This window comes from Diadema setosum, chromosome 16 (genome assembly GCF_964275005.1).
Source record: "Diadema setosum chromosome 16, eeDiaSeto1, whole genome shotgun sequence".
Taxonomy (NCBI): domain Eukaryota; kingdom Metazoa; phylum Echinodermata; class Echinoidea; order Diadematoida; family Diadematidae; genus Diadema; species Diadema setosum.
The window spans coordinates 36936828-36949708 of record NC_092700.1 but is presented as its reverse complement, the minus strand read 5'-3'; the positions used below and the strand labels follow the sequence as shown (position 1 = coordinate 36949708).

General features: G+C 40.3%; 1 protein-coding gene across 1 annotated transcript in view; it reads left to right on the top strand.

Moving 5' to 3' along the window:
- Positions 1-12881, top strand: part of LOC140239872 (relaxin receptor 1-like) — an 84827-nt gene that overhangs the window by 23912 nt on the left and 48034 nt on the right. Inside the window, exon 11 of the mRNA XM_072319690.1 lies at positions 5178-6229. Within this exon, the coding sequence (XP_072175791.1) occupies positions 5178-6229 (1052 nt within the window). The remainder of the gene's footprint in view (positions 1-5177; positions 6230-12881) is intronic.

Sequence of the window (12881 nt, the reverse complement as noted above, 5' to 3'; positions counted from 1 at the left end):
TGTAATGTCAAAGAATTCGATGTTCCATACGGGGTGCCTCAGGGGTCACGCCTTGGCCCCCTTCTTTTTACACTTTATACAAGTAATCTGATAAAGGGTATTCAACGTCGTTTCCCAAATGTTTCCTGTCATTGTTATGCTGACGATACACAGTTGTACATTTCCTTCAGTCCTGATGGTGAGCAACACATTGACAGCATTTGGAACTTAGAATCCTGTATATGTTATGTCTTGGATGTCCAAACATTTATGTTAATGCTTAATGATGGGAAGACTTGAGTTTCTTGTTGTTGGGACACCAAGACAATTAGCAAAGCTGGATATTAATAAGATATCAGTTAAAGAATTGGAAGTAAAACCATCGAGCTCTGTGATAAACCTGGTGTATGGCTTGATTCTCGTTCAAACATGGAGAAGCATACTCCCTAGTATATCGACCACATGCAAGTCTGCTTTTTACATGTTGCATAACTTGCGTCACATTCGTAGATATTAGGGAGCTTAAGATTTTGACGCGCGGACGTTTGAGCCGACGCTTGCGCTGGACGTTCTCCTCTCCCTGCGTCGTGTGGAAAAGTAGCTTTAGATTACGCTGGAACGCAACCACCGAACTAAAACATAGTGGAATGCGTGTCCCTATTCCCAACATACACGAGACCGTGCAGCCAAATTAACGTGTTGCGTCGCCATCTTCTTAGGGCAATTTTTCCTTATATGGAGTGCACGCTTAGGCGCGGTCAGACTGGGCCACTGGCCGTACGCGCGCAAGCAAGAGTACGCCGTCCAGTGGCTAGTGATTATGACGTAACAATGCACGTTTGTATATGACAATGGCTTACGCTTCGGAGACACAGCCCCCACTCCATATAACTAAGGAAAAATTGACCTAACAAAATGGCGGTGGTAGCAAGTTTTGGTGGCTGCGCATTTCCTGGGTGAACACGCATTCCACTATGTTTTAGTTCGGTGGACGCAACGTATAAAAAATAAAATCGCGCCCCCATATGATCAGTGCATGAAGAAGCTCTCGACGTCGTAAACTGTGCGGACGTGAAAATAGCCCAGTACGCGTAGTAAACAACTCAGGCGACGCAAGCTAAAAATAGATTGACTTTACGCGCGCTACTGCGCAAGCTCAGAACATTTTTTCTTCCTTTGAACGTCCGCGCGTCTAAAATCTAAAGCTCCCTATAGGGCTTTTTACACTTGTGTTTCTTAACCCCGGACTTTCTCTGACCCAGGACTATCGTTAGTCCCGTACCAATATTTTCAGCTTTTTACACTCGCCAATTAGTCCCGTACTATCTCTTGTCCGGGGCTAAGGAGAAAACTGACCTTTTTACACTCGTATTTCTTAGCCCCGGACTTTCCAAACCACATGAATATTCATAATTACGCTGTGTACTGTACATGTACACGCACGCACCGGCAGCACTTGATTACCTCGTTTCTGATTGGTCAGTGAGGGTCGGACTTCGTCTCCGTTGCTTAGCCCAGGATTATTTTTTCGTTCTGTTTACACTCACTTGCTTGGCACCGCAATTGCGGTGCTAACCCCTGCTATTTTGCAGGGCCAGATAGTACCGTACTATCGGTGGGGCTAGCCCACTTTGGCAAAAACGAGTGTAAACAGAAAGTGGGCTAAGGATAGTCCCGTACCAACGGTGGGGCTAAGGCCCCCCCTTAGCCCCACCGATAGTCCGGGGCTAAGCAAAAATTTACAAGTGTAAAAAGCCCTTATTAGGGAGCTTTAGATTTGGACGCGCGGACGTTTGAGCCGACGCTTGCGCTGGACGTTCTCCTCTCCCTGCGTCGTGTGGAAAAGTAGCTTTAGATTACGCTGGGACGCAACGTATAAAAAATAAAATCGCGCCCCCATATGATCAGTGCATGAAGAAGCTCTCTACGTCGCAAACTGTGCGGACGTGAAAATAGCCCAGTACGCGTAGTAAACAACTCGGGCGACGCAAGCTAAAAATAGATTGACTTTACGCGTGCTACTGCAAGCTCAGAACATGTTTTTTTCCTTTGAACGTCCGCGCGTCTAAAATCTAAAGCTCCCTATTTGAACCAGGGGGGCATTTCATGAAGGAACTTGTTGGATAAAATGTCCGACAAGTCAATTATATCCGACAAGTTCAAAGAAATCAGCCAATCAGACTAAAGAATTTCTCAAACCTTGTCGGATATAACTGACTTGTCAGATATCTTATCCGACAAGTTCCTTCATGAAATGCCCCCCCCCCCCCCCCGGAAGACGCGGAAACTCTTGTTCACGCATTCATCAGCAGTAGGCTTGATTATTGTAATAGGCTTTGTTTGGCTTATCAGATTCACAGATAACCAAGCTTCAGCGTGTTCAGAATGCATGTGCGAGACTTGTGTCCAGTTTGTCAAAATTTTCACATATTACACCTGTTTTGATGAAGTTATATTGGTTGCCAGTAAGGCAGAAAATTGTATTTAAGATTTTGTTACTTATTTATAAAGTACTGCATTGTCAAACACCTGCTTATTTATGAGAATTAATATCAATGAGATCACATTCATATTCTCATAATTTACGAAGTACACAGGATAAGTTGCTTCTAAAGCAACCTCACTTAAAAACAAAAGTAACCTTGGGGGGATTGTGCCTTCAGTTGGGCTGCTCCAAAACTTTGGAATAAATTACCTGAGAAAATGAGGAAGGCCCCATCACTTGCTGTCTTCAAATCTTTGTTAAAGACTTACCTTTTTTTCAGAAGCCTTTGATTAATTTGTTACTTATTTTTGTGTGTCTAATCAGTAACAATGTCAGGAGCTCTGTTGCATCGCAGCGCAGTAGAGTACATTTACATAGTAGCTGCGCTATACAAATCTGTCTTATTAAATTATAATCATTACAGTCTCCAACACATTTCTAGATAAGGCCTATTAGATCACTATGCCTGGCAATAACTGCTTACAACAACAAACAATGATAAAGGATTTCAACTCAAAATTTAAACTGTTTTACCACTGGTTTAGTATTTTTACATGTTTACTGGTTTTACTTGTTATCTTGTTTTAGCGAATTAAGTTATATAAAAGAAGAAAAAATAGGTCCTCTCAGAACAAGAGAATAACTTTTTGAGTCACTAAGAAACGTTTTTGATTTGAAAGGGCCGGTGACTTTTTACACAAAGTTTTCATTAGCAATGATTAGGTTATGACGTCATAAAGTTGGTTATCGTTTTTGTTGTAAAGACGATTTCTTTTCCTGCCAAGGTTTACGTAAAATCTAGCATTCTTAACGTGTTGACGTTGCAATGATTATTCTCATAGATTCATTGATCCGTGATTCGCTCAGGAAGAGTTGAACAAAATATCTAATTAAATTAGTGCATTAGTATACAACTTCAAATATGAAAGGTCGGTTCTTATTTGTGTTCTGCAGAGATCATTTCCCACCATACCTAAAACTTTGCATGCCTTACATTTTGCCGTTACACTGATCAAACTCATAAATTAAAAAATTCTATCAAACTTTGGTTTAGCTGAAGAAGAGTGGACTAATGTATGATTATCATTAAAAATAATGCATTAGGAAATTACCCGATCAACTGACAGTAAAACATTTAAAAACAGCTTATCCTTTGTCTCTTGTGGCACGTTTGAATAATTACTTCTTGTCGAAATAATCCAGACAACATCAGATTTTGTGTTCTTATATAAATTTCGTCTGTTATGGTCAGCTACTCCTAGGAATATGAATGATATTTGATTTGAGACATTTACGTCCATGATTGTAAATCTTATGTCTCAGTATCTCATAAAAAAGACAACTACTTGAATATATGATACTGTCATACCCATACAAGGGCGAAATGTATACCAAAGACATTTACATTCAGAATTAAAACTATCTTGCTATGTCACACTTGCATATATGCAATATAGTCAATAGTAGAATTGACTTCATCTAAACGACACACCCTGACACCTACCTGCACTCACGTATAACGGAGGAATAGAGAAATTAAATCTAATTAAAAAAAAAACACACACACACACACAAAACCCCTCAAAGACACTGTACAATGCAGATTAAAGCACTTCTAACTATAATGATAAGTTTATAGTTTGATTTTTCACACTATTTACAACATCAACATAGTTTAGATTAATCCTCCCTAGCACATCTCTATTGAAGTCAACGTCTGATTGGTTGAGATAATTATTTTTGTGCTTGTTAACGTTATTGATTGTACAGTATGTCCCCCCAAAAAAATTACAACGGGGCCCTCCGCAATGATATCTTTAAAAATAGTGAATCAATCTAAATACAAATTCAGGGTATGAAACTATAACTCATTGCCCACATCTTACAGAAAACCCCACACGATTTGCTTCAGTGGTCAAAGAGAAATACGGAATTGTGTAGAGGATGTCGGGAATCTCTTCTGTCCAAGTTCTGTCTATTATTCACACACAAGATCATCGAAATGATAAACTCGGAAGAATCCGATTCATGACATGCTTTACAACAATCCACATTTCTCTGTGACCGCTTAACCAAAACGAATGGGGATTTATGCAAAATAGAGCTAAAATGTTATATTTTATATATATATATATATATATATATATATATATATATATATAAGACCCTGAAGTAGCATTTAAAAAAAAATAATCATATTGGGCATTTTCAATGCGAATATCTGATTGCAATTTTTTTTTGGACCTTCTGCAGTAAGTCGCCCCAAAAATTACAATCAGATTTTCGAATTGATAACAACTCATATGATCAGCCTGTCTAAGTGCTACTTCAAGGTCTTAAAATATAACATCTTAGCTCTATTTTGCAGAAAACCCCATTCAATTTGGTTAAGCGGTCACAGAGAAATTTGGATTGTTGTAAAGCATGTCATGAGTCTGATTCTTCCAATTTTAGCAATTCAATGCTCTTGCGTGTGAATAACCGACAGAATTTGGACAGAAGAGATTCCCGACATCCTCTACAAAATTCCGTATTTCTCTTTGATCACTGAAGCAAATCGAATGGGGTTTTCTGTAAGATGTGGGCAATGAGCTATAGTTCCATACCCTGAATTTGTATTTATATTGATTCACTATTTGTAAAAGATATCATTGCGGAGGGCCCCGTTGTAATTTTTTTGGGGACATACTGTATATTCTATTTTTTTTTTCAGAAACGTCTACGACCAACGGATATGTTGCATATCTCCAGGAGACTCTGTATGTACGTTAGGTGAACCAGCTCACCCCCTCTTCACCTGTCGAATGACTCTCCTACAGAATCTTCCTATCGAGATTTTCATCTGGATTCTTGGGATCAGCGCACTTATCGGAAACTCCTACGTAATTGTTCAGAGACTCCGAGCAAAGTTTTCACATAACACGGCCAAAGTCCAGTCTGTCCTAATTTTGAATCTTGCCATCTCTGACTTCCTAATGGGAATCTACCTCCTGATCCTAGCAATTATGGACATCGTCATTTCGGATTCCTACTTCTGGGAGGGGCGGGCCGAAGAGTGGCGAACCAGTAGCATTTGTCAGGCGGCGGGCTTCATCTCTGTAATCAGCAGCGAGACGTCGGTTTTCTTGATAACCATCATCAGCCTCGATCGAGTCATTTCTGTCCTCTTTCCGTTCAGTGAACATCGCCTTAGTGTAAAATCAGCTCGTACGTTAGTAGGAGCGACCTGGGGACTGGCACTCCTTCTCAGTACTTGTGCTGTTGTTCTAAATCATCTCAACCCTGACGCTTACGGCCTGAGTGACGTCTGTGTGGGCCTGCCGTTGATTCGCAAGAATTCTAATCTCAATAGCGTTGTTGACGAACGCTTATTCAATCAGATTGGTGTTGCGTGGTATGCCACCGTTGCGACGGCGTCGGAGTCAACTTGGCAGTTTTCCATTGTCCTATTTCTTGGAGTCAACTCCTTTTGTTTCTCGGTCGTACTCATCGCCTACATCATCATCTTTATCTGGGTGCGGGTTACCAGGAGCAAGGCGGGACGCAAAGACAGTGAAGGGGCTGAAATCAAGATGGCTGCTAAAATGTCACTCTTGGTCGGTACAGACTTCTTTTGCTGGATGCCCATCATTATTCTAGGAATTCTTGTCCAGAGTAGTGTAATCACACTCAGCTCGGACGTCTATGCCTGGCTAGTGGTCTTTGTCCTACCTATTAACTCATCAATTAATCCGTACCTGTACACCATTGTGGACATCGCAACCCGTAAACAAAAATCAATACAGCCAAACACGGGAAATATGCGCATTATTTAATCTCATTCTGCTAGTTCGAAAACTTACGCTGCCTCAGTATGTGTAACCATGCTTCTCTAAGATGGTTCTACAAAAGTCCTGTAAACCCCCCCCCCCCAAAAAAAAAACAAACAAACAAACAAACAAACAAACAAAACAAAATAAAACAAAACAAGACAAAACCGGTTACAGCTCAGGAGGTCGCGAACTCGTAGGTTCGAATCCTGCTCGAGTATGTACGCCCATGATTTTTTTTTTTTTTATCATGGCTACTACTTAAACATTGATCAATTCAGTGCTTATTTACGTCGGTGTAGGGCAATTTGTCAATCAGTTGCACTGGTTACAGCTGCTGGTCATCTGTCAAGAGCATATCGTGCTCAAAACAGACTGCTGCCTTCATGTTTCGCTACAACATTCAGTGTTTACCTTCTTATTTCATGAATATTTTCCAACTCAATAAACAAATCCACTCCTACCCTACAAGAAATGCCTCCAATATTCATCTTATAAATCCCAGAACTTGTTTAGCTAAAAAATCAATTCGGCACACTGGCCCAGACGTATGGAATTCTTTACCATCTCAGTCCCGTGCAATTCGCACGATTGGTTCCTTCAAAAGATTTGTTAAACATATGCTTGTTGCTAAATATCAGTGACTTAATTAACATATCCAGAACATGAATTTCTTTTGTTACTTGAAGCATCTTCATTCTATGTTGTACTCTGCCTTCTGTTGTAGGCATGCCATAGAATGTTTCTCTATTTTTATATACAGATGTAACTGGTCCGTACGTTGCTACACCCAGCCGTTACCTGGCAACAGGGTGTATGCACCTGCAATAGTGTTGTATCTGCACAGTGTGTTATTGTACAGCGAACGAGGAGTCTTTCTATTTCTCTCTGTCTCCTGTTCTTTCTCACCATCTTTCATTATCGCTGTCCCCTTCTTCTTTATTTGTCTTTCTTAGCATCACCTGCGTACATGTCCGTGTATGTTTTGTTACGTAACTGTTTTTGTTGTGTAAAACTAGTTTGTCTTGTTGTAGTTAAGTGAACCGACAGTTGGTTGAAACTGTTTATTCATTTATCTGTGTATGAGGCCCCAATATCAAGCTCGGCTTACTGGGGATCCTCCTGTATGGTACCTTGACTTTTTGTTTATTATCATTATGTCTTTGTTCTTTGTCACTAAGATTTGATTACCTGTCATGTGCAAAATCAGCCATGAATTATTATGAATCATATGTTTATCTCTGAAAGTGATCAGAGTTGATTATATTGTGCCATACAGAAACAATAAAATGAAATGAAATGAAATCAGGAACATTGTGAAGGCCTATATTATTTTCCATATGCTCATGTCGAAAAGCTATGGTCGTTTCTTCTCGTAAGTTTGGTAGACCGAACTGTTAATCTTGAGTAAACCATCAGGTTAGTATTGTCTGATTCTTTGACATGCAGTTAGAGTTTCGTTATGTACGCAAGACTGAAACTGTTTTCATTTCACATTCCATTTCATTTGTTGGTGTATATAACTTTTGTACCTAGAAAATACATATTCAAGTTTTGATACATGTATAACCGAAAATGATCAATAATGTGTCATCATGAAATGCGTAACACAGGAGTATCATAATCAATGAGTGATATGGGTTGTATTTTCTATTTCGGAATATAAAATTATGTTTGATGGGGTTACAGGAGTTGACATATGAAGCAAAACCTCGGAGAGTGACAACAGCAAAAAAATATATATCATCCACATTTATTTTCGGAATACCACAGGTGCAGGTGCAGGTGCATGGGGGCCGGTGGAGGCGCTGGCACTGTGGTTTGAATGTCTTGCCTCTTTGATATGACGCAATGAAAGGAGAAGGCGATTCGTACGTCTTCGACGATGAGGGAGTGTATATGTTATGTATATGGTATATGGTATTATACGCATGCATCCTGAAAACTAAAGAGTACAGCTCAAAACCTGTCTTTGAATAGTTATCCTATCGAGCGACAACTGATAATTGTGATTGTGATCACCTTGAAATTTTCTGCCTTTGCTGCAATGTGGTGTCCACGATATACCCGACTTATTTTATCCTATTTTTTTTAATCGTCCACTTTAAGTTTATCATAACCCATAACCACTTTCAATGTATGTACATATCTGGTTCGTTATCACTAATAGTATTAAAATTGTCTTGGAAACAGTAAGTGTGTTGTCCGTAGGCTCTAAGGCATTACACAGTTGACATGTTTTCAATGAGTAGCAAATGGTTTTGTTCGCGATCACATCTTCACATAAGTGAGTGGACAACGTCATCATCCCAAAACACTTAATGTTTTGTACCGAGAAATGTCATTCAAATCATGCTTAATTGGTCGATAATAATGTACAAATTGTGATTGTATTTTATTACTGTTTCGTGATGATATACATGTATAAACTCTGTATTTATTGTTTTTAGGTCCGAAATGGATTAAGCCTTTTCAATAATTAATTTGATTTGAACTCAAAAAGAAATTACAAAAGTTATAATATTACTCATGATTTTTTTTTTTTTTTTACCAAGATTAATACATATGCATCATGTATGTGACTGTATTTATGGGGGGGGGGGGGGAGGAGGCGTCGTACTTCACTGGGCTAAGACCTCCTTATTTATTTATTTTTTCCATTTCAATGTATAGTATTTCCTGTGTTTTATGTACAATTTCAAGCAGTTCATTATTTTACTTCATTTAAAGATTCTGTTCACTTCGTCATGTACATGTACATGCATTCTATTTACCATTGTAACCTGGGGGCTTTACGCCTTTTCAAGCTATCGCTTTTTGTAGTCCCCGTTCTCCTCTTCAATATTTCTTTTTCTTTTTGCTATGTTGATCTCACAATGTATTTGTTTTTATGATGATTGAGATGAATAAACGAATTGAATTGAATTGAATATGTGATTAACTGAACTATTTTAACAAAGGCAATTAACATGGAGTCACTTGCACTTTAACGGGCAGGAGTTGTCACTCATCTTTCGTACACGTGATCACCCCCCCCCCCATGTCCTTTTCGAGGGACAGATCGGTTGGTCCCTTACTAGAGCACTGATGACTTTAGATGAGAAGTGAGGCACCACGTACCAATCATTCAATGAATCCAATATCAGTGAAAACGGACTTTTGCTGAAGTTTGCTTTAATTTGTATCTGCTTTTTGCTAGTTCCGTGTATTCTCGGGACTCGTCTTCAAAGGGTTATTAAACACTAAAGGCAACTCTCGAGAAGACCAGCAATGACTTGAAAAATGTAGATGAAAAAACACCAAATTAACAATACAACTGTTAAGTCTAAGACTTAAAGCAAACGACAACAGGCAAACCCATACTGCACCACGCCTAAAGGTATGTAAATACAAGTTGAATGATATGAGAGTAAATATGCACCTGAACTTTAACACATCAATATCGTGTGATTAATGCCTTGGAAAACTAGTTTTAGTGGATCACCTGCGACGAACAACTTCCGATATCTGGATATTACATCTTATATTCTCCGTCCTATGTGTGCGTCCAATACTGGAGCAAGTCCTTCAACACGTTAAAAGCCTGAGGGTACATTGTAGGCCCTATAGGCCCTGATACCTTGTTCAACTATATCGCAAACGCGTATGTCCAGTAACAAGATACATAACCTCTTTATCCTGTTTTGTTTTATGCGGAATTAGGTGAAGAGATATATAATCACCATTTATCAAAATGGGTGCACGTCATGACACCGACACCTCAGACAGCCCATGCGTTTGACACTAAGCAAATAAGGCCCATGAGACCTACCCGTGTCATAATGTCGAACTGGTGGGCTGTTTGTACCTATAGTGTCAAACTCATGGACCTTATTTGCCTAGTGTCGAACTCATGGGCTGTATGACTCGTGGGCTGTAGGACTCATGGACTTTTTTTCAATGTCGAACACATGGCTGTATGACTTGTGGGTGTCTGTGTCTCGAAGGATGACCCCATAGAAATCGTATGCTAATACTTAACTCATTTCAGTACTTTTGATTTGCTACATTCTTGAACCCTTTCCATAAAAAAAAGGTAACATGGACAGAATTGTATTCATAGTGCTGGCACTACAAGGAGTTTAGCCTTTGAACTGGTCAGAAATATATTGCAGAAATATTACCAAACTTTTCTCTGGGGAAGCTAAATGTTTGACATGTTCCGAGTCCCCCCCCCCCTTGTGCAATTGTATGATTGTGTATACCTCATAATTTTAGGACGCTGGTTTCTAAAACCTTTCGCCCTGGAATGAGCAGAAAAGTGAATATGAAACGTAATATTGCACTAAGATTATAAACATGAAGAAATTCTAAATAATATCTACTACTGAAATAAGTTTGTCCTATTTGTCGTTTTTAGTATTTGAGTTTGTGTATACATGTATGCATTTACAACACGTATTTCTATACATTAACATTTATACATGTACATATATACACAGCTCAAAAGTCGATCAGACATTACGGTCCGGATACATGGAACACTCTTCCTGAGGAGTGGAAACAGTGTGCCTCCTTGTTTTCATTCAAAGCAAACTTAAAGAAGCACATCTTATTACAGTATACTTCAAATACGAACTAAAAACGAATAATTTATAGGACTAATGTTGGTCTCTCGATAGCAACATCGCATAATTATCGTTCCCTCTTCCAGGAAACCATTTCTATTATTCTAAATTCCAGCCTATCTGCCCTTGTGCACTTTCAAGCACTTGCACGCACATTCACCAACATCACACATCAGAGTTTATTTCCCCCTGCTATCTTCGCAGCAGAATTTGTACTGTACGTCCCTACTTTTTCCTCGGGCCGGCCATCTTTCAAGCTATGCTTACAATGGCGGCCCTCTGCATAATCGCTTCTTACGGCGTAAATCCGTACTGAGGAGTGGGGGGGGGGGGATGGTCACCATCACCACGATTACAAGCCCATAACCGGACCGGCGCAGCCTTGGGGGGGGGGGGGGGAGGGGAAGGGAAGCTTGGTGAACCCCCCCCCCCCCCACACACACACACACACTTTACAGGGATCGGATGTCCCACTCTTTTGCATGGAATAAGTTATAGTGGGAGGAAAGTGGCAGCAAAAATATGAAGACGTTTTGTTCTTGTTAGCTTTTTTTTTTTGCTTGTCAGATGACTTTCGGCGGAAAATGAGACCTTAAAAGTATGAAAACATTTTTCTTTTTGTTTTTGAAATATCTGTGAGAGGGAGCGGAACGACCGAACGGGGGGAGGGTGTGTATCCCTCTCCCACACGAGGAAGATTTTGCATTTTCAGACCTGAAATTCAGCGATCTGGTGCACACTTTTGGTGAAATTTTGTTTTCTTTTTTAAAAAACAATAAGAAAATGAAATATTCACAATATATTATTGAATGACTAAATCGTGGTATTTCAGCTCTTGCTCCGCCTGTGCGACATCACTGTGAAGGCTTACTAAATAATGGGGCCTATCACCGGCGTAGACAGGATTTGATCTTAGGAGGAGCGGTTATGTGCCGAGGAGGGAGCGAAGCAAGCGAGGGGGGGGGGGAGGGTATGGTAGGAAGGTTTCCCCCTCCCACGAAATCTTTTTGCATTAATAATGTAGACATTTTACAGTCCCAAAACTGCCGTTTGTAGCTATATTTTTCGCTTTGGAAACTAAGGAGGGCCGCACCGGGCGCAACTGCTGTCAATCACTGGCAGCAACATCAGGAGAATGACATAACGATTAAATGCGAGCGAGCGAAGCGAGTGAGCTTGAAAATTTTGATATTTTACAGTCTAAAAAACTGTCCTTTCTGGCTGTATTTTTTTGCTTTGGAAATTAAGGGGGGGGGGGGCGCACCGGGCGTAAACTGCTGGCAATTACTGGCAGCAACATCATGAGAATGGCATAATGATTAAATGCGAGGGAGCGAAGCGAGTAAGCTTGAAAATTTTGACAATTTACAGTCTAAAAAACTGTCGTTTGTGGCTGTATTTTTTCGCTTTGGAAGTTAAGGGGGCGCTCCGGGCGAAAACTACTGGCAATTACTGGCAGCGGCATCAGGAGGATGGCATAATGGTTAAATGCGAGCGAGCGAAGCGATCGAGCTTCAAAATTTTGACATTTTGCAGTCCCAAAACAGCCGCTTGTAGTTATATTTTTCGCTTTGGAAATTAAGGGGGGCGCACCGGGCGAAAACTGCTGGCAATTACTGGCAGCAACACAAGGAGAATGGAATAATGATTAGTAATGCGAGCGAGCGAAGCGAGAGAGCTTCAACATTTTGACATTTTACAGTCCCCAAACTGCCGTTTGTAGCTATATTTTTCGCTTTGGCAATTAAGGGGGCGCACCGGGCGCAACTGCTGTCAGTCACTGGCAGCAACATCAGGAGAATGGCATAGCGGTTAAATGCGAGCGAGCGGAGCGAGCGAGCTTTGACATTTTACACTCCAAAAACTGCCGTTTGTAGCTATATTTTTCGATTTTGTTTGTCCCACTTTTATGGGGGAACCACCCCCCCCCCCCCATCGACGCCTCTTCATAATATGAGGGTGCTTTTGAGGGTGAAAGATCTGGGCCCCGTCTTATAAAGC